At 53.3% G+C, this 22,196-nt stretch overlaps 2 protein-coding genes across 3 annotated transcripts; one reads left to right on the top strand and one right to left on the bottom strand.

The window, feature by feature from the left end:
* Positions 1-30: 30 nt before the first annotated feature.
* AUP1 (AUP1 lipid droplet regulating VLDL assembly factor) lies at positions 31-12,287 on the bottom strand. Of its 2 annotated transcripts, XM_055797448.1 has the most exons (12): positions 12,133-12,287; positions 11,584-11,721; positions 10,896-11,046; positions 9,789-9,976; positions 9,629-9,701; positions 5,515-5,588; positions 4,550-4,616; positions 3,893-3,998; positions 3,408-3,554; positions 3,069-3,232; positions 2,787-2,875; positions 31-150 (listed from the first exon to the last, which is right to left on the bottom strand). In XM_055797448.1, the coding sequence occupies exons 1-12, from the start codon at positions 12,180-12,182 to the stop codon at positions 102-104; spliced, it is 1,296 nt and encodes a 431-aa protein (XP_055653423.1). In that variant the 5' UTR covers positions 12,183-12,287; the 3' UTR covers positions 31-101. The 2 variants fall into 2 exon arrangements, with proteins under 2 accessions (XP_055653423.1, XP_055653424.1); XM_055797449.1 differs by lacking the exon at positions 4,550-4,616 and having other exon boundaries at positions 5,520-5,588.
* A 168-nt stretch (positions 12,288-12,455) lies between these two features.
* Positions 12,456-21,735, top strand: HTRA2 (HtrA serine peptidase 2). The gene is made up of 8 exons (XM_005239502.4): positions 12,456-12,827; positions 14,751-14,955; positions 15,024-15,218; positions 15,496-15,528; positions 16,007-16,115; positions 16,953-17,022; positions 20,954-21,049; positions 21,355-21,735. The coding sequence occupies exons 1-8, from the start codon at positions 12,484-12,486 to the stop codon at positions 21,518-21,520; spliced, it is 1,218 nt and encodes a 405-aa protein (XP_005239559.2). The 5' UTR covers positions 12,456-12,483; the 3' UTR covers positions 21,521-21,735.
* The last annotated feature ends 461 nt before the right edge of the window (positions 21,736-22,196 follow it).

Genomic DNA, 22,196 nt, shown 5'->3' with positions numbered 1-22,196 from the left:
CCCCGCTGCCCGCAGAGCCGAGCCGCGCCAGACGCTGCCGCCGTTTATTTCCGCCGCCGGGGGGCGCCCGGGCCGGCCGCAGGGGGCGGGGCCGGGCCCGCTCAGGGGCTGCCGCCGGGCCGCGCCGCGCCGTGCTTCTCCGCGAACCTCCTGCGGGGGAAAGCGCCGTCAGGCCCGGGCCGCCCCGCGGCCGCCCGGGCGGGGGCAGGGGCGGGGAGGGAGCCCCGCCGGGGCGGGGGCGCGCACTCCACTCCCCACTCCGGGGGTGTGCGGCGGGGGCCCGCCCCGGCAGCCGGGCCGGGACCCTCCCCAGACCCCGGCGTTGTCGTTCCTCGCTGGCCTAGAGCCCAAGAGACCGGGCGTGACCCCGGCAGGCAGAACGCGCCGCTCCAGAAAGCCACCAGTCGCTGCTGGGGACAAGCCCAAGTCAGTAGCGCCGAGCACAGGCCAGGCCCGGGAGGCTGCCCGAGACCGCCAGCCGCGGCTGCGGGCCCGGAGCCGGCCACTGCCCAGCGCCCGGGACAGGGGCTCCCCCGCCAAGCCTTCCGGATGCAACGGTTCTCCCAAGCCACCCCACCAGCAAAGCCCCAGCCACGCAACGTGTGACAGGTACGGTACCAGCCAGCACCCAAAGCATTCCACTTAGGAAAGCTAAAAAGCACACGGGAAATGTGTCACTGTCCCCAAGTGGGACCACGGAAGCTAAGCCTCACACCTCATTTGGATGAGATTGTGCGTTACCAAGACACAACTAACTCAATCCCATCTGAAACCGGGACGTGTACGCACAACACTCCAGGCCCCAGAGGCGGGAAAGGTGCCAGGTCAAAGACAGGCTCCACCTGGGAGCAGGGAGAGGTGACACTGCAAGACCACCAGACTACTGCGACCACCACCCTGAACTGAGACACCCCGCTTCTGCCACATCCTGCGCAGGCTGCCATTGAACACTGGCTACCTGGGCAACACACCGTGCTCAAAACTTAAAATCCTCCCCCACAAACAGCCACACCTTGCTGCAAATCGCCTGTCCTTTCAGCAGCCTGGGCAGAGGGCTATATGAAAACAAAACATCCCACAAGCCTTGAGCTGCGAACCTTCTCTGAGGCTGAAACGGCCAAGTGACAGAGGTTGCCGCTGTCACTCAGAACTCAAGACAGAAAGGCGAGGGGTGCAATTGCCCTTCCACATCCCTCCTCTCAGGGAAGTATAGGCATCACTACTCTACAACCAGAAGTTAGAAGAGCCTCGGAAAAGGGACATAAAAGATCAGCATGTAGAAGAGCAACAAAGTCAGGTAGGGTATCCACAGTAAAGGATTTCCACCCTCTTTTCTTTGCTGCTGAACAGACTATGCCCAATATGACCCAGAAAGAGCCCTCAGCCATCTCTGTGCTCATGGTGAAAGGTTTGGGGGACAGCTCTGAAGACAGAGTCAAACATTCTCTAAGCTATAGGACTATTCTGAGATGTAATTCCTCTAAACTGAAATGATCTTTCAGAAAAACACATGCATTTAGTTTAAATTATTGGTGACAGACCTACCCGGAGTCACCTAGGGGTAGCCCTTCAGAAAGGGGCACTTAGAATTCACCTAGCTTCAACCTCCAACCATGGGCATTTCCTACTTGCAGCAGCAGGGAGAAGCTGATGTGGTGTCAAAAAGCCACAGGATCTCAAAGGTTTAACTGATCCCTGACCCTCCACAATTTTCTCCTGGAGTGCTCTGGAGCAAAGCTCAGTGCAGCACCTCAGCATGACATCAGACACGTTCTCCCCTTCACAGCAAGACCCTACGGAGTGGAGACCCGATCTTGCAGCAAGCAGGCCTATTCTCACGCTGGACTGAGCCAAACACTCCATTATCTCTACTGTCTTCTAAGGACTTAGGCAGGCTCAGTGGGGAAACAGCCAGCCACCGAAAAGCCATCATTTCTTGCGGAAGCTTACTCCACTAATTAATCTATTTCCTCTTCAGAAACAGCTACCCCATTACCTGTGTAAAGTCCATCTGCCTACAACTTCTAGCCATTAGTTACTATTCTGTTTTTCTGTCAGACTACACAGACTTTCAGAACCTGGTTCCTTCACCCAGAATTATATATAGCATGCCATCACATGTACATTGAGTTTAACAGACTTAACTTTCCCTCCAAACTAATTCTAAAATTTCTGTTATCTTTCCTAAAAAAACAGCTGCAGACACCAGCAGAATTGGACACTTGTTCCAATATTTGCCTCATCAAAACGAGGCACAGAGGTTAAACTCACTCCCTGTTCTCTGTAATTCTCCCTTTACACCGAGGAAGATTAATGCACTCTCCCTGTTGCCAAACAACAAGCTTCTTTCTACAATGAGTGTTTCATAGCATCAATACTAATTTCAAAGAAATCTGTAGGCCCACAATGGCTTCTATCAGTCAACTCCACTAGGCCAAAGAACCAAATGAGGGGTTTTTTGCTAAGCTCTATTCCTCAGCAGCTGAGTTTCTGGCATCTATCCCACCTAGTCCTCAAAACCAGAAACCTGGTGGCAATTCAGGAGACAGGGCACTTCCCAGGAATGACAAGGGGCTGCATGCTTGGAAGAGGTGAAGCAGACCAACATCTGCCTCCTCCCTCCTTCAGCAATGGTTCACTGCCTCAGCCCTGGTGTCTTGGGCCAGATGAGAGGAACAGGAGGACATGAGACAAAGCCAGGGCTGGCCCTTGTTTGGGGCATGTCCAGGTTACTGCTGGGGATGGGGTCTGGGGACTGACAGGGTGAGCTGTGGGTGGACTCTTACCTCCTGGCATAGTCGTACAACGCTCGTTTCCGCTCCTGCAAGGACAGGTGCCGCTCCACAGGGGACTTTGCAAATTGCATTGTAGCTGGCTGGAACAGAAAGCACAAGAGCCACCAGGAGACAGTCAAACAAGGTCAGGAGACCTCCTTAGTGGCTCTGCAAGGACGCAGCATGCCAATTCGGTCTCCGTTGCCCTGACATCATGGCTAGTCCTGAACACAGGCCATCATGCTCTGGCTGCGAGCAGTCAGACCACAGGAGATAACACAACCACCAAAGTACCTTGGAAGAAGGCACAGCTATGGAGCCCTGGACACCAGAAGCAGCTGCAGCCTGGGAGGTAGACGGGGCAGGCAGGTCAGTACCAGCCTCCTTACTTTCAGGAAAGAAGGGTACTCTCCCCTCCAGCAAGTTGGCAATAGTGGTATCCACACAGTTGGTTTGGGCTGTAGGGACAAAGAGGGTCTGTTAGAGAGGGAGGTGCAACATCAGGACGCTCACATCTTTGCTGCCATTGCACTCCACAGTGCAGCAGGGATGAGGTTTCTGCTTTCAGGTATCAGGGAGACTTGGCATGGAAGGTGATCCTGCATCCCTGCCAGTACCCCAGGCACCACTTACCCAGGTCTATCCTGATGACCTCCAGAGGCACATGAGGCAGCACCTCCTTGACCCGCTGTGCCATTGCCATGATCCGCACATCCTCAGGAGCAACACCAGTCAGGCTGGAAGGTATCCTGGGCCTGGCTGCCAGGGGCTGGCTCGAGGCTGCAAGAGAAAGAACAGTGGGCACAAGAAGGTGGCCTAAAGATGCACAGCCTTTGCATTCCAGCAGCTCCACTTTCTCTAGTATGAACTGGTGCCATAAGAAAGCCGGACTTCCTGCGCATGACCATCACGTCTGTGCTCCGGGGTGGTGGTTCTCTCCCTGCCAGCTAGCTACAAACTCGAGCCTAGGGCACACAGGCAGTCCCTGCTCCCCAGGAGGATGTCAAACATGCCTTCTCCTCTCCCTCCATGCACGAGTAACCAAGATCAGACTGAGACCCCCAGAGGCAAAGCCTAAGTGGCAGTTTTGTAGTCAGGACACTACCCAGGACACCCACCTGGGGCAAAGTGGAGAAGCGATGTGTGTCTCAGCCTCTTCATGTGTTCAGTTTTATCTGCTGCAGTGAGCCGTGTGGATACCACACCCAGCTCCATGGCCAAGAGCTGCAGAAATACAGAGAAGAGTCACATGTACATGACACAATGTATGACCCAAGCATTCCCATCTTGCAGGGGAGTGTATCAGATGTACAGGCCTGCATGGAGCCACGGCGAGGGGAAGAGGACTGGGAACTGATTTCTCCAGGGCCTCAGTGATGCATTTCAGTGTTGCATGGAGCACATGAAGGACCAGGAGTAGGCAATATCATCCTGCCAAAACGGGATCTTTGGTACAGGAGCTATGACCTACCCAGCACATATGGGAAAGGTGGAGGAACAACTGCTTTGTTTGATTTGTGGTATTACAAAAAGGGAGTAAAAAGTTTTAACTAGATGGGGAGAGCCTTCATAACTGGCAGAAGGGCTGAACGGGGGTTAGCAAATAGGCCATGGAAAAACTGAGTAAGGGGCAATAAATATGGACCAGAGTTCCCATCATACAGATACACCCATCCAGAAATGCCCTTTGCAACTCTGCTTGCACCCCATTCTCCTCTGTGACCATCCCAAATTGCAGCAGTCCTACACATCCCCCTCCCACATCATCCTCCTACCTCCTGAACTCGGAGCGCAAAATCCTCACTCAGTTCTTCAGCTCGTCTGGGGACAGACGGCATCCACCTGAATAGGGACAACAGCACTGGGCTGACTGCTTCAAGGGCTGCTGGAGGAGCCAGCCCCATCTGGGATCAATAGCGCAACGGTACTATCCCCACCTCATCTCTCCCTGCTCACCCCAAATCTCTCCCCACAAGATGAGCATCAAACCTCAAACTAGCTTGCAAAATTAAGGGCAAGGCATGGCTCAGGAGACAACACTGGCTCGCTGAATCTTCTTTAGCACTCAGATGTAACATGCAAAGTATCTCCTAATGAAGTTTCCAGGAAGGCCCCAAATGAGGAGCCACTGCCATTTATGTGAAAGCAGAAAAAGGTCCGACTGGAGCCAGATATGGCCAGGGAAGGCTACAGCACAAGGCTTTTCTTTGCTGAAATACCCCAACGCCTACATTTGACTCCAAGCCCCTTCTGCTGCCTGTGAACCCTTATTACACCGAAGCTACTCAGCCAGTCTGGGCTCACTTGGGCCCTGGACGGGCATCTGAACTACCTCTGCAATTCACAGGGGATTGCAGGGAAGAGGCAGATGCTAGAGGACTGAACTGCCTGCTGGAAATCACCCATGGGACACGTGCAACCCTGGGGTGAGTTACAGCAGAGCAGCTAGCTTCAAAAATATACCCGGCAAACTTGACATTAAGAGCCCTGAGAGACTCCTCTCCTTCACCAACTCAACACAGCAACAAGAGCCCTCTCCACTTTAGAAGCTGCTTGAAGCTGGCCCAGAGGCTGGATCTGGCATGGACCAAATAATACTGAACGAAGCCATGCCGAGATACCACAATGAGGGTGTGCATTAGCACATACCAAAAGATTTCTTACTACAACAGCAAAAACATCAGACTCTCTGCCCATCCTAAATCCTGCCCCAAGTGAAAGAGAGAGAGAGAGATAGTACCTTACTTGATATATTGTGAAGGGAACAAAGAAGGTCCAGAGCAGCTCTGTAATCCAGGAGGAGTCAGCCACGCTCTGGGGAAGAGAGCACAATGAGATCGTGGCCCACAAAACACGAGCTAGTCAGGTCTCCATCAGGTAAGCAGGCGGGCAGAATGCAGCTGAGCCATGACAGCGAGTAACAGATACGCAGGCAGAGAGATGTGGAGGACTGGGAAAGAGGGAACAGCAAATCCAGCACACAGTGAGGGCAAGCCCCAGGGCAGATTCATCTTCATTACTCTTCAACATGTAGAGTCAAAGTTTTCACTGCTCTGAGTCATTTTTTCCTCTCACTAGGGCAGCAAGATTTTCCCTCAATAGTCTCATACTCTCTGCTAGACTGTACCTTTAGAAAGGACTGGAAATGCCTGAAGACCTACTACTAATGCTCCCTTAGAATCATGAACAATCCTCCCTTATTATGATGGGAACAGCCCCTGTAATGTCCCAGCTCCCATAAGCTTTCTCTCTTCATTTCCAAACAGGCTGCACTGTGAAGTCTTTCTTCCTTTTTTCTAAAAATTAGCAAATAACCTTTTCCCTGAGAAGTACTGCAATGCCTGCCAGCAGAAAGCACTGGAACAGCCACCCTGAAGTGGTGGGCTCTCCATCCTTCTGAACAGGACACAGCCCTGAACAGCTGGACCATATTCAGGACCCAGTTTGACTGTGAGCAGAAAGCTGAAGTAAAGACCTCCAGAGACTCCTCCCACCCTACACTTTTCAATGATTCTAAAGAACTTGCTACTGAATGGACGTTGTTCCTAGGATTTTTGTAGTTGTTACTTTTATCCTGCAGTAACCAAACTTCCCACAACCTTGTGAGAACACCATCTCAAGATCTACAGCTTGCAATGTAGCTGCCTCGGCTTCTTTTACACCTGACTTCAGCCTTGACCAAAGCAGTGTGGCTCCAAGCCTTTGACACCATTTCCCACAGCATTCTCCTGGAGAGACTGGCTGACCATGGCTTGAACAGCCATACTCTTAACTTGGTAAAAACCAGCTGGATAGCCAAGCCCAAAGAGCGGTGGTGAATGTAGTTAACTCCAGCTGGCAGCCGGTCACAAGTGGTGTTCCCCAGCGCTCAATGCTGGGGCCAGTGCTGTTTAATACCTTTATCAATGATCTGGATGAGGGGATCGAGTACACCCTCAGGAAGGAAGTGTTGATCTGCTGGAGGGCAGGAAGGCCCTATAGAGGGAACTAGACAAGCTGGATCGATGGGACAAGGCCAACTGAGGTTCAACAAGGCTGAGGGCCGGGCCCTGCTTGTGGGTCACAATAACCATACACAGCACTGCAGGCTAGGGACAGAGCAGCTGGGAAGCTGCCCAGCAGGAAAGGGTCTCGGGGGGCTGGCTGACGGCCAGCTGAGCACAAGCCAGCAGCGTGCCCAGGTGGCCAATAGTACTCTGGCTTGTGTCGGAAATAGTGCGGCCAGCAGGACTAGGGAAAGGATTGTCACCCTGTACTCGGCACTGGTGGGGCCGCATCTCAAATACTGGGTTCAGTTTTGAGCCCTCGTTACAGGACAAGACACTGAGGGGCTGCAGTGTGTCCAGAGAAGGGCAACAAAGCTGGGGAAGGGTCTGGAGCACAAGTCTGAGTGGCTGAGGGAATTTGGGGTGTTTAACCTGGAGAAAAGGAAGCTCAGGGGAGACCTTATCACTCTCTGCAACTACCTGAAAGGAGCTGTACCCCCTGTAGGGGGTCAGTCTCTTCTCCCAGGTAACAAGCGATGGGACAAGAGGAAACGGCCTCAAGTCGCATTGAGAGAGGTTTAGATTTGCTATCAGGAAAAATTTCTTCATCGAAAGGGTTATCAAGCATTGGAATAGGCTGCCCAGGGAGGTGGTGGAGTATTCCTGGAGGTATTTAAAAGCTTTGTAGATGTGGTGCTTAGGGACATGTTTAGGGACAATCCCATGCTTTCTCATACTTGATGCTCAGAAGCAAATAAATGCAGCGCTGGGTGAACAGTTGGACCCAATGATTGTAAAGGTCTTTTCCAACCTAAATGATTCTATGATTCTAAGACAGGCTTCATGCCTGGTTTATTCCATGGTCTGGAAAGAGGTGCTATAAATGAGAAAAGCCCTGAAGCCACAGCCACCAAGGGTAACAGTAAAGAAGCCTCATCTCCTGGATAAACAGATCTAAAAAACCTAAAATCAAATACTTATAGTGATGCCAAAAGCAAGACTTCAGTTATGCTGCCTTGTGCACAGAACAACACCCTCCTTCAAGGTTCCACCAACTGGAGGTGGAGAAAACTCTTTCTTAAACCCAAATTTGGTGCTATTTTGCTTGGCCTAGTGTCTTATATATGTCACATAAGCATCTATGAAAGCTTTCTGTAAAGCACTGATCAAACCATTCAAAGTATTGCATCCCCAGTCCTCAGAAGTTTCTGATGGTTTAAAATTACATAAGAAATCTGCCAGGATTTACTTAGTCACTGTGCATGAAGGGCAAAAAGTCCTGCTCAACCTCTGAAGGTAAAAATGTGAGTCAAGGTATAACCGTAACCAGTATCTTCAAACAGATCTGCAGTTACCTGCATGCTGTTCTCCCTAACATTCATGAAGGCAGGGATGCACAGACAAATGCAAATTCTGTGAAATGTGAAAAGTTACCAGAGGAGCCAAAACCATAACAACATAAGACATTCACTACAAACAGTCCAGAACGGGATAGCTCTCCCAGTTCTCTGGGGCAGTCATTCAAAAATTTAAAGTAACCTCACTGTTAGAAAACTGTATCTTAATCCAAAACTGAACTTGAGCAGCACCAACATTTCATCTCAGCACCTGGAGACTGCTGCTGTGTGCTTTCTCAGAAAGAAAAAGAATTCTCCATTCTTAAGCCTCTCCTCCAATATGCAAGCAGCTATCCACAACAATCTCTCTGCCTTTTCTCTGATAAGCTGATTAAGTTGAGTGCCTTTAAGTGCTGCTCTCTGGATTCCACATCATACTTAAGGCCTCCTTGAATTCTACTACTGCCCCACTTTCTTGGCAGCAGAATTACCGAAGCTTCACATAATATTTTAGCAGTGTTCATCATTGCGCACGTCCAGGTAACACTGTGTTCCTTACCCTGCCAGACACTCCTCTTCTTATGCACCCACAGACCACATTAGACTTAGAAGTAACAGCCGTTCACTTGCAGTTATCAGTACTTCACTGGATCACAATCAATAATTTAACTTCATTACTCACCAACCTGAACTTTACCAGCAGGGATCTCAATACTGTCATCTGCAGCATCAATAAAAGCAATAAATAGCACTGGGAAAAGAACTAATCCCTAACAGAATCTCACTTCAAAAACAACTGCATGCTGATGTTTTAGTATGGGCAGCCATATTTTGTGACCCACTGGTGAGTGGCTATAAATCTATCCACTGTGCCATACCACCTTAAAAAGATGGGACAATAGAGAATCAACTAAAATGTCAGATTAATATAAAATGTAACTGTCTTTTAATCAACTAGATCCATAAATCATACCAAGAAATAACAAATTCAACAAAATCTCACTGTTAATAAGCTGACAACAGTTTCATTGCAATCTGTTTAGCAGCACTAGTATTATCATCATGAACTTTGCCACTTTTTTGAAGCTAATGTTGCATCATGTTACATCTGTGCATTTGGGAGGCAGGAGTTCAAGAGCCTACTCCAGAGAGCCTTGCGTAACCTTTGGCACATTAGCCACTCTCCAAGGCGACTAGAACTACTCTTTCAAAGCACTTGAAAAGGAGATGAGACACAGTGGTGTTATGGTCATGGAAGCCAGAGGGCACACTGCTAGGCAGCTGAGCCACTAAAACATTTATCAAAATTGCCAGTGTAACTAAAAGAGTACTGACTTAGCAGAAGTTCTCTGTGAAAGGCACTTGAAAAAACAGTGTTAGTGCTGAGAAGCTAGTCCATGGCGTTACAGGACACAAGGCCAGGCTGCACTACCCACAGACTTCAGAGCAGAAGCAGAATTAATGGCATCACCAAGCCCCTCACACAGCACATGCCTCCACAACTCCTCCTTGCCCTATGTCCCTGACTCACCACAGTGATCAAAGGCCTCTGAACTTGTAGGGCAACTGGCTGTACCACATCCAAGATTGAGAACGGCCAAGAGCTGAAAAGGAAAAATTCAGCAGTGAATGATCCTAAAGATAAAACAAAATAAAAACAGCCCCACCGCAGGAATACTCATTCCTAGTACCTGAAACGGAGCAAGCCAGCCCGGCCGTTGGTGGCAGCCTCCTCTGGGAACAGCAGCAGCGGTGGGTTTCCTCTGTGGGATGAATATGCCTTCAGCGAATCCACCAGCTCTGCTCGGCTTCCTGTTACTCCCAGCTCCATGAATCCTCGTGACCAGCAGATGAAACCAGGGGCACCATTCAACGCAGGCTGCAAGGGAAAACAGGAGTAAGTAAGGAAGAAAAGCTGTCCTCCCCTCCCCTCAAGGCCTACTTTCCCAGATGACAGCGGGAAACAAAAGTTCCTGCTTATTACCAAAAACGCCTCTAGGGGCTGAGGGAGCAACCTGCAGGCTAAAAGCACTAGTAGCAGAGGACATAGTACTGCCAGGCCTCAATAACTCCCCTGGCCCCCATTCCCTAGGATTCTGATTACTAATCTTCAGTTCAGACTGTCCCCTGTCTGCCAGTGCCCTGGGCAACAACTGTGTTCTCTCTAGTAGTTGCTGACACACTTGACAAAGGACACACTACTGCCAAGAGTTACTTTTCTCCAGGTAAGGAGCAAACCCACTGCTGCTCAGGATATAGGACCAGCCAACTCACTCCCAGGCATATTCAGAGTCTGCTGATTCAGGAACTCCACATATAAGGAATTTCACAAGAGTACAGGGAAAGCTACAAAACCACCAGCCCGGCACAAAAACCTGAGCACCACCACCCCACCGTGCAGCTCCCCTCAGCACACCTCTGCAGCACAGCCAGCTGTCCACACACACAGAAGTGGCACCCAATGCCAGGGGAAAACCCCACAACCAGCCTGCTTCTGACAGCACTTCTGAAAGGCCAGAAAAAAGGATACGGATGCTAGGATCTGCCCACTCTCTTCCAATAAAATCAATACCCACTGTAACATAACTGTTCCTGCTTGCCATTTCATTTTTTCATGCAGAGCCTAAGAGCGTGACACTGAACCAGACAAAAAAACCTCAAGGCTGGTGCAATCCTGGGTTAATAAATAAAACCTGAAGAAGACCACGGCAACACCTACATAATAAAAGAGCCCCCTGTGCACTTCTCTTGGAGACAGCTGCTTCCAGACCTGCCATGCTTGGCTCCAAGTTACTCACCGTATTACATGAGGTCAGAAGGTTGATGACATTGTGATCGAACTGTGTCACGTGGTTGGCGATATACACCCTCACATTGACATCACGAAGCCGGGGATCACTTTGCCGCACAAATAAGCCCAGCACTGAACACATCACACGTACAATAAACCTGGTGGGGGTAAGTGGTTTCTTCAAGTCCTGCAGTCTGAGCCACTGCTGGCTTACACATCCAACAAACAGAACAGACACTTGGAAATTCATATGACTTGACAAAAGACACCAGAACAAAATGCAAATGATATGACAGATGTCTGGAACAGGAATTGCTGGGGGACTGCTGTTGGGGCTAAAGGCTGCATGTCAAGCTGTAGCTGCCGCATGAAATATGGGGCAGCAAGCCACAGACATTCCTAGCAAGATACCCAGCTAATCCAAGTATTTCAGATCAACCCTCAAGCACTCAAGAGGCAATTGCCAACTTTGGTCTTGGCAGAGAAGGTACTTTCATGGGTCCTGGGGACAAGGAATCCTGAAAGGACAGCTCCCCATAAACCTCTGCATGAGTCAAGCCTCCATGGCTAAGACCTCAAACAGGTGAGGGCAGCCCTCCCGCCCCACACTGCCCCACAGCACTGTCTGCACACCACATCCCCACCCAGGGCAACAGCAGGAGCTCTGTGCCCTGGGGAGAGCTGGGCTCACGCACCGTCGCAGCACACTGTCAGGCAGGGCGCAGCTGACCAGAAAGACATGTACACCAATGAAGAGGCGCAGGACGAGGAGGCAGAGCCCCACAGGTGCGTAGAGCAGCAGGGCCAGAAGCAGAAACCCATCAGTCGGAAACCTATAGGGCCAAAGAGCAGCACAGACAGCCTGAGCATGGCTGGGACGTATATGGAACAACTGGATCCCCCGCTGCCCACCCGGGCCCTCCCCAGGGACCACCCCGCATCCTTCGCTCTGCATAAAGTCCCAGGCCTCCACAAGGAGAAGCCCAGCCCATCCCGGGCCTCCCAGACACACCCTGGAACCACACCGGTCCCCCCGCGGGACACTACGACCTCCCCCACGTTGCTCCGTGGGATACCCCTTCCTCTAGTGGAAACCCGGGGCCTCCCCACAGGAACAGCCCAGCTTCCTGCGCGGGCCGCCCCCGGGACACCCTGAAACCCCGGGCCTTCCCCGGGAGCCCACGGCCCGTCGCCGCGAAACACAGAGGGGGCCGCACTCGTCCTCAGGGACCCGCGGCTCTCACCGGTGCGAGTCGAAGAGCCGCTCGGGGCCCGGGGCCGCAGGAGGCTCCATCCCCGCTGCACCCGGTGCCTCAGAGACGCCCGACACCCGCCGCCATCTTCCCCCGCGGCCGCCCGCCTGGCCCGCGCGGGGCAGCCTGGGAGGAGCGGCACCTTCCCGGCGTGCACCGCGGACTCCGCCCCGCCGCGGGCCCGCGGCAGCCAGCGAGTCGGGGGGGCAGTCGGCCGGTCTGGTGGGCCCGGTGAGCTGCTCCCACCGCCAAGCCACCCTGCTCTCCGCCGCCGGCGGCCGTGCTGCGGCTAGCGGCGGGACCAGTGGCGGGACGCCATCTCCCAGCGGGCGCCGCAGCAGCATGGCGGCGCTGGCACGGTGGGCGCGGGCACCGCTGCTGCCGGGCGCGGTGCGTTGGTGCCGGGCGCTGTGCGGGGCCGCTGAGCCCCACCCGCCGCCGCCGCCGCCTTCCCCTCCTCTTCCCTCCGCTGGGGGCCGGGCCTTGGCTGCGGCGCTGGGCGCCGGGACGGCAGTGCTGGTGCTGCTGTGGGCCCGGGATGGCGAGAGCCGCCGGCCCGCGCTGCCCGCTCTGCGCGCCGCCGTGCCCGCCCCGCCGACCGCCTCGCCCCGCGCCGCCTTCAACTTCATCGCCGACGTGGTGGAGAAGACGGCGCCCGCGCTGGTCTACGTGGAGATCGTGGGCAGGTACAGGCACCGGGCGGCTGCGCACGGCCCGGCCCACGGCCCCCGCGGAGCCGGCTTCCCCGCTTCCCGACGGGGAAGTTTCCCTCTTGACCCTGTCCCGGTCCCTTCTCGTTCAGCAGAGGAGGACGGTATGTCCCCGTCCTCTTCGCACCCCATAGGGAGGGCTCCCCCGTCCGCCCTGCCTGCAGAGCTGCTCCGACGCCTGCACAGTGCAGGCCACCGCCGGGCCTCTGCTGGCTTCTCCCGCGGCCGCCCTATCGCGTATCCCAGGCAGCCTGAACCAGGCACGGCATCCGGGTAGGATCCTACAAGTGTCACAGGAGAGACAGGCCCCCTCACCCCGCTGCCTGTGCACACCACCAGCCTTTACCACAGGAACATGCTGCTGCCACACCACCACCTTCTTGACTTCCAGGCAGCGGCCCCAGGCTGTCCTGTGGCACACAATTACGCCATCCTAAGAGCACGGTTTGCATTTACCTTTGATCTCCATAATCTTGCCATCCTGTGTCTCCAGCCTGTCAAGACACTCTGAACAGTAGCTCAGCCCTTCAGCTTCTTGACTGCTCCCTCCAGTGTGGTGTCATCTGCAGGTCTGCTGAGTTTGCATGTGGTGTCCCATCCTCTGGTTTAGGAACATGAAGGACATGGAGTGGTACTGGCCCTTCTCCCACCTCCTGAGGCATGGTATTAGTAGCTGACCACCGCTGGGCTTGCCCCTAGGTGGCCCAGCCAATTTTCTGTTGACCTTATTATTGATTATCAGCCCGCATGTCACCTGTGTGGCTAATGGCACCACGGGAGACAAGGCTGAAAGCCTGCTTAAGGTAAACAATATCCACTGCTCACCTGTTACCTGCAGAGCCACTCATCTGGCTGCAGGAGCCAGCCAGGTTGGTCAGGCATGATTTGCCATTGGTGCGTGTGTGCTGGCAGCCCCCAGTCCCCTTCTTGTGTGCTCTGTGCTGGGAAAGGGTTTCTGGGAGCGTTTGCTCCATAACTTTCCCAGAGATTGTGGAGACTGGCTGGTCTGCAGTTTTCAGGACCCACTTTCTTGGCAGCCTTGCAGGCTGGTGTGACTTGCCTTTTAGGCTGGTGTGACTTGCCTTTTTCCAGCCATCAGGAGATCCCCTTTACCACTGTGACATTTGAACACTCACAGGGACCTCAGCCATCCCTCTCATGTGTATCCATGGACCTGTGCATGTCCAGCTGGCTTCAGTGATCTGTGTGATGCTGCATTCCCGCAGACTGCCTCAGGGTACAGCAACTTGGGAGGCCCAAAGAACAAGGCAAAAAGGCACCAATCGCATCAGACCTTTCTGTGTCTTGTGTCACTACGTCCCTTGCCCCACTCAGCACCAGGCCTTCCTGTAGAGGTCAGGATGATTGATGTCCCCCATGGGGACCAGGGCCTGCAGTTGTGAGTCTTCCTCCAGCTGTCTAAAGAAGATGTACCCATCACCTCCTGCATCACCTCCCGAGTGGTTTTTACCTGCTCTGAGGCAAGGCTTTGTGTGTTCAGGCTGCTTCTTTGTGTAGATCACAACCCCTGCTACTTACCCCCTTGCTGCTCTTTCCCAGACTGCACCATTCACTGCAGCTCTCCACTCACGTAAGCTTCCCACTGTTAACTCTCTAGTCCCAGTGGGATTGTACCTTAGCAGCTGTGCATGGGCTCCTGATGCTTCCTGCTTGTTCCCTTCTTGCATGCGTGTTTGACTCTTGAGATGGGGACTTTTTGTGAAGAAGTGAAAGAGTCTTCCCCCATCATCCTGTTGCCCAGACATCATCACTATTCCCTGCTTCTTTCCAGGCCTACCAGTCTGGGCCACCCAGTCTGCCTGGCACCTGCCCTCCTGAGTCTTCACCAGTCCCCTCGGGATCCCTCCCACCCCTCCCTTACCTGTGCCCATCTTGCAGGCATCCCTTTTCGGGCCGTGATGTGCCCATCTCTAATGGCTCGGGTTTCCTGGTGTCTCCGGATGGGCTCATTGTGACCAACGCGCACGTGGTGGCAAATCGGCGGTGTGTGCGGGTGAAGCTGGCCAGCGGTGAGCAGTATGATGCTGTGGTGCAAGACGTGGACCAGGTTGCAGACATCGCTACCATCAAGATCAAGCCTAAGGTGTGCATCGCAGTTGTGGAGACTCCCTTCGTTCCCTCCCATCTGCTCACTGTCCTCTTCCCTTCCAGCACCCGCTGCCCACCCTGCCCCTTGGGCGCTCCTCTGAGGTGCGACAGGGAGAGTTTGTGGTGGCCATGGGCAGCCCGTTCGCCCTGCAGAACACCATCACCTCCGGCATCGTCAGCTCTGCCCAGCGGGGCGGCCGGGAGCTGGGCCTGACCACCTCTGACATGGAGTACATCCAGACTGATGCTGCTATTGATGTAAGGGGAGCCCGCGGTCGTGGGTGGGTGGGGTGGCACCTCCTCCCATCAGCCCTCTTTGGGGAGGAAGGAGCTGGGGAAGGGCTGTGGGTGCTGTGAGGTCAGAGGAGGCTGGACACAGAGCACTGGGAGACGAAGGGATTCTGGCCAGTCACCTGGGTGCTGGCTACATTTCTCGGCCTGACCCTGTTCTCTGGATTCTGCCTCCCTGCCGCGGGTCCTGCTGTGTGAGGATGTTGCTTTCATGGCCTGTTTACTGCTCTTTCCTCTGCTGCAGTTTGGGAACTCCGGGGGCCCCCTCGTCAACTTGGTAAGCTCTGCTTGCACCCTCACGGGCCAGGGCAGAGGTGTGCCATGTGCTCTTCGATCGGTGTCCCCAGGGGCTTGGTACCCCTCAGTGGGAGCACCTGTGGGTGCTACTGCTGCCGGGAGGGAGGGGCAGTGTATGCTCCAGGCTCCTTGTGAGGAGGAGGAGGAGGAGGAGCAGGGGATCAGCCCAGTGTGGGAAGCTCTGTGCAGCGTCTGTTTCAGGGAGCTTGAGCCGATGGGTCTCTGGCATGGTGGAGCTGAGCCCTACTCTAGTGAGGCTGGAATGGCTGATGCTGGCAGGGCAGAGGGAGGGGCTGCATGAGACCAGTCTCTGCCCAGCCTCAGCAGGGTCCAGCAGGCTGCAGAAGCAGCAGGCTGGGAAGGGACGGGCGCACAGACAGGACTCCAGGCTTGCACAGCAGTTCCCCTCCTCTCCGCAACGATGCAAGCTGGATAGCACAGTGCCCTTTCCCCTGCAGGATGGCGAAGTGATTGGGGTGAACACTATGAAGGTGACATCAGGCATCTCTTTTGCCATCCCCTCAGACCGGCTACGGAAGTTCCTGCAAAAGGAGGAGCAGCGCAAAAGTGAGTTGGGTGCCTCCCTGCTTGGGTATTGGGGGAAGTAGGCCAGGAGGAGGAAGAGGATGAAAGAGGGAAGCTCTGGCACATCTGGGCTTTGGGCCTTTCTGAGACAAGGGCAAGCAGAGCATGAGAAAGAGTCTTTGGGAGTAAGAAGATTCTTCCATCTGGCACAAAACTCCCCTGCCATGGGAAAGCTGTGCTGCTGCTTCCCTGCCCACAGGGGCCTAACAAACTACAAGGAAGATGCTGGCCTGCGTGCTGCAGGTATAGACTTTTAAAGTGTCCTAAGTAGCTTGCACTGAAGTCCCCAGGGGTAGGTGAGGATTTTATTTTTTTTTTTTTGTCCTTTTCATTAGATCTCAACATATGGGGAAATCAGTGGACCATTTGTTGGCATTGAGAAAGGGAAAGGATGACCTGGAAACTGGGGGCTACTTAGTCTTTTGTGTACTAATGGAAATGCAAATGCGGGATTCAGCTGTATTGTAAAGGACAGGTAGTTAATTTACTTGTGTGGAACATTGCCTCTTTTTGTCCTTTGTGTCTGTTATAATTTATTTGATGCAGACTCTTGCTTTCTGATTCTCATGTTGGCACTGTGGAGTGATACCCTCAGTTCAAAAAATGACAGCCTAAACCAGGAAAGCAAAATATGCCATACCTGTAAAGCTCTAACTGGTAAATGGAACTTAAGCTGTTGGTAGGGAATCAGAACAACTCGCTCCGCACGATGTCTGCCTTGAGGCTTGTGAGCTTTGTGACTCGGCTGGCTCAGCCCAGCACTATTTTGAGTGTGTGCCTGTTTTCAGCCTTGTCATTTGATGTCCTTTCCTTCAACAGGCTCTTGGTTTGGCAATACAGAGACGAAGCGCCGTTACATAGGGGTGATGATGCTGACTCTTACACCAAGGTATGTGTTCTAAGGTCGGGTACCAACAGGCTGGTGGTGTTGGGGCATGGTGACTGTGTGATGGGATCTTCCAAACTAACTGGGAGTGCTTGTTTTAGGGAGGGCTGTCTTCATGCCTTAAGCATTCACTTTCAGATGTCTTTGTGTTGTGTTTAGACTCTAGGCTATGTCAGAGGTGAATTAGAAGCATGCAGGTTTCTGCACTTGTGGCATAATCTGTAAGCAGATAAAAAGTCCCTGAACCTACCCCTCAGAGTGACAGGTCAGACTATAATTGTCACTGGAAGGAGTTCGATAAAGAGCCCTTGCAACACAGCATGAATGAAAAGCCACCAGAGAGATGATGTAATTAACAGATAATGCAACGTGCAACTGGAAGTTGTGATGAAACAGTTGGGCAGGTTGTAGTCTCTGGGAGGAGGGACCTACCAGGTGAATTGCTGTGGTGCAGAAACAGTTCTAGAATATGGGACTTTCAGAATAAGAAATGGCAAGTCTGCTTGCAGTAAAGTCAACTGAGGTAGGAGGTAAACAGGTAGGAGAGGAGGCTGTGTAGGCACATACAGCGTGGCTGCAACGCAGGGTGATGTGAGGCTTCTGGGTTTCAGGAGGAAGGCTGGGTGCTGCCTCTGGAGAGAAGTCATCATGGTGCTAGCTAGTAGAGCGCTGGCAGGAACCCCAGAGACTGCTTGTGGTGTCCAGAGGTGCAGGCAGCCTACAAACCCAAGCAACACACAAGAGCCACAGGATTTCTAGGAAGGGCAGAGCACAGCCCTGAAAGGTGTTTCTGCCAAGCACACTACAACTGCCAACCCTACTAGCATGCTGAGCCCCAAGAGTCAGTTGAAATCTCTTGAAAGGTGGCTGCAAGAGCCAAGGAACCAGAGCAGGTACTCTGTCCTTGAACAGAATTGCTCTCAGAAGTGAGAGTGCTGGTCCAGCATGCTCCTAATGTGTGCACTTTACAGAATCATAGAATTTTTTAGGTTGGAAAAGACCTTTGCGATCATTGAGTCCAACTGTTCACCCAGCACTGCAAAGCCCACCAGTAAGCTATGTCCCTAAGCACCACATCTATGTGTCTTTTCAGTACCTCCAGGGATGGTGGTGGCTGCACCGCCTCCTTGGGTATCTTGTTTCAAAATGTTCTGTGCCTCCCGAGATTCAGGGAGTACTGCCGGCATTGCTGGCGTGCCCAGTAGATGGTGCTGGTGTTCGGCAAAACCTGTGGGATGTGGGAGCCCAACCTCCCCCTGCTTCACCAAACGGGCGGCCAGGATGAAGTCTGTCAGGGAAGAAGTGTGAAATGCTCAGGACGTGGCTCCTCAGAAGTGTATCTGGCTTCAGTGCAGCCAGTGAGCAATCTGGCAGCTGGTCCTGGGAAACCATCTGACCAAAAGGCTTGTTTGTGCTCAGTTGCTGGGAAGATCTCCCAACAAGAGATTGCTCGCCTTGGAATCGGATGATTACACTGTCTGAACATGCTCATTTGAAAGGCCAGAAACTTGGCGTAGCACAGGAAGAAGGAGAAGCTCCGTGTTGGGTACAAGCCTCTCGCCATCCTGGCCCTACTGCACATATTATCTGGCAGGCAGGAGCTTCCTGAGACACCAGGCCTTTGCTCTGCTGCCTGAAGGGAACAGAGGTGTGCCAACAGCTATGGTGGAGCTTGTAGGCACCCTCACCTTGGCCACAAAAAGCAACGGGAAGAGAGAGGACCCTGGCTAGCACAGCCCTCTGCAGTCACTTTATTGCATGGAGTAAGTAGGGACCGAGCAAAGGACTTTGAGAGCAGCAAAGGAAAGACACGCTGATTATTGGGAACAGGTTCTACGTGAAACTGCTGCTGGTGTGTGTTGCTGGTCAGGGGTTTTACTAGAAAAGTGTCCAAAACGTTGGTTGGTTCTTCATGCAGTGTGTGATAGAACTTGCTGATGTTGTAGGGTTCGAAAGAGCAACTGGAAAACTTTACAGAAGAAGAATCTTCCTGATTTTCAAATGCAAAGATACAGCATTACAGCTCAGGAGCTTCTTGAGCCAGACTGCTGGAGACTGTAGGCATCTGGGGAACTCTGACCTGCAGCTGGTGTTGTAGGTGATAGGGTGATGGGGAAAATGGACCCCTCAACTGACTGACCTGTGGACTGGGTCTGGCTGGGATGGAGTCATTTTCTTCCTAGCAGTCCACGTGATGCTGTGTGTTAGATCTGTGAGCAGATCTGTTGGTAACACACAGATGTTTTAGCTGTTGCTGAACAGCGCTTACTCATGTGTCAAGGCCTGCCCTATTTCTCACTCAGCACCCTCGGGAGGAGGCTGGGAGAGGACACAGCCAGGACAGCTGACCTGAACTGACCATGCCATATGACGTTGTGCCCAGCAGTAAAACTGGGGGGAGTTTTTCCAAGGTAGCCAATTGCTGGGGGATTGACCTGGCCATCAGTGTGCAGGTGGGAGGTGGTCAATGAGTGCCTTTGCATCGCTTGCCCTTCCGCGCCCCCCCTTTCTTTCTTTGCCTGTTAAACTTATTTTTATGTAGACCCACAAGTTTTCTTGATTTTACCCTTCATATTCTTTCCCCTATCCTGCTGGGGGAGTGACTGAGCAACTGGGTAGGGACTTACCTGCCAACCCATGTCAACAACCCACTACAACCAGGTGCAGCCACACTTAGTGCTGTGTAGCCTAAAATCATGCATTTACTGCGCTTGTACAGAGACCTGCTTAAGGGCATGCATTGTTCAGTTTCAGCGACTGAGGCGAAGAAGCAGATTTGACTCAGTAAATGTGCAGACCACATCAGTAGCTCTGTCAGTAGAGCCCAGTGACAGGAGAAGAGGCAACAGGCACAAACCAAAACACAAGATTACATCTGAACACAAGAAATTACTTTTTTACTATGAGGAGGGTGGTCAAAGCCTGGCATAGGTTGCCTGGAGAGGTCGGAGAATCTCCAGCCTTGAAGATACTCAAAACCTGGCTGGACAGAGTCCTGGGCAACCTGCTCTGGCTGAGCTTGTTTGAGCAGGGGGCTTGGGCTAGGTGGTCTTACGAGGTCCCTTCCAACCTCAGGCATGGTGTGATCCTGTGAAATCAAGAAGGGATGGCAGCTTGCAAAGATGTGTGAAAAAGTACAGTAGATTTCAGCAGGGACCATTGTGAAGTGGGGAGCCATAACTGACTGAACAGGAGGAGCAAGGCTGATGAACAAGGAACTGGGCAGAGTCCGTGAGAATTTCTGGGGCTGCAGTGGATCAGAGTTCACGCACACTGTTTGAGGGAAGAATGCTGTTTACATGAGGCACAATCCCTCCACTCTGGTGAGATCCACCCAGAGCACTGTGTCCAGTCCTGGATGCTTTTGGGAGAGGTGACGAGCAGCTGGAGGGAGTCCAAAGTGGAGCAGTGAGAGGTGCAGAATATAAGCTAGGTTTGGAAAACCTGATCTGCAGGAAGATTGGAGGAGCTGGGATTGTTTATAGACTCCGTAGGAGAGACGCGTCAAGCAGAGGTATACCCACATCTGGCAAAAAGAGGGGGCATAGCTTTTGTTGTGTCCTGCCCGCCAAAGGCAGAGAAGTGAAACTGCAGCAGGGGAGGGGTAGATCTGATACCAGGAAGGGTGGTATGATGTGGGGCTGCTCAGACAGGGGACATGCATTACCAGGAGCTGTGATCTAGTTGGCAACTGCTTTGGTATTTTCCAGCTCTCCCTGGCACAGTTAGTACTTTTGTCCTCTAGTTTTTGACAGGAAGATGGTGGTGTTTTGGTGCTCCTGGGCTTTGCAGCTCGTTTTTTGCCCTTAGCAGTATGCAGGAATACAGGAAGAGAGGTTCTGTGCTGTGGTCTTCAAGCCTGTGCAGCCATGGTGGGATGGGAGCTCTGCTCTGCCTCCCAGCTACTTACCTGATGCTGATGTTCACTCTGCAGCATCCTGGCTGAGCTGAAGCTGCGTGACCCCAGCTTCCCCGATGTCTCCTACGGAGTGCTAATCCACAAGGTGATCATTGGCTCCCCAGCCCATCAGTAAGTGCCCGTCTGTGCCCTGGGGGGTGGCATGAGAGAGCAGCTTTGCAGGATGGGCTGTATTTAGCTCGGAGTGTTTTGCTCCAGAGCAGCAGGGCTTGGGCCCCACAATTGTCAGTCTGCAGCAGAAACCAACTGGTGACCCTTGCCCAGGCTTGGTGTCCTGTTGGCCAAGGTACCTGTGTGGCTGGAGGGACGCCTGGTGCAGCAGCCCAAACCTGTAGTGCCTGGCTCTCCTTCCTTCTGGATAGAAAAAGCTGAGTATCTGCTTCACCCACTGTGCGCTTCTGTCATTCTCCCCACAGGGCAGGGATGAAGGCAGGTGATGTTGTGCTGAAGATCAATGGGCAGGCATCACGCCGTGCAGAGGATGTGTATGAGGCAGTACGGACACAGCAGAGCCTGGCCTTGCTGGTGCGGCGTGGCTACGACACTTTGCTGGTGAGCGTTGTCCCTGAGGTCACGGAGTAGCAGTGCTGTCATGCAAGCCACTGCAGGCACTGGCTGGCAGTGCTGCCCGAAAACCAAGGACACAGGACTGGGCTGTGCCTGTTCGCTGGACAGGGAGAGACGGGGCGCTTGCGAGGGACTGGAGGGGGTCAGGCAGAGGGTTCTGGCCCAGTGCCTGGGTAGTCTCGTGATGTGACCGTTCCCCTCTGTACTCAAATAAAGCACTTTTCTAGGGACCCCCCAGTGCCATGTGCCCTCCTTCCCGTGGCATCCACAGTTGCCTAAGGGGAGGCTGGGCTGTGTGGGGCCCTGCCCCTCCTGTCAGTCCTCACACGAGTCCTTCCAGTTGGGGAGGAGCTGACTGTGCCTCCAGGGGACCTCCTCGGTGTTAGAGTGTAGGGGTGTCCTGCCAACAGGAGTCAGTACTCGCGACTCCTCCATCTGTAACGCACAGGCACCCATCAAGCTGTGGCTCGTGTGGCCACCTCTGCGAGTGAGAGTGGCCCTGGGGCAGCTCTTGAGCAGGCTTTGCTGGGGTGGCGATCCCTGGTGTGCCGTCTGAGCTGGTCCTTGGCAGTGGTTGCTGCTGTGGCTGTGCCCACGAGGCCAGAGGGATGTGGCAGATGTCCATCTTGGTCGCATTGCTTTCACTGGGAGCATTGCAAATGGTCTAAAGTCCGCATCCACATCTGCACCC

The sequence above is a fragment of the Falco peregrinus genome, chromosome 2, assembly GCF_023634155.1.
Source record: "Falco peregrinus isolate bFalPer1 chromosome 2, bFalPer1.pri, whole genome shotgun sequence".
Lineage (NCBI taxonomy): Eukaryota > Metazoa > Chordata > Aves > Falconiformes > Falconidae > Falco > Falco peregrinus.
Note: the sequence above shows the minus strand (reverse complement) of the source record. Positions and strands in the feature narration are given on the sequence as shown.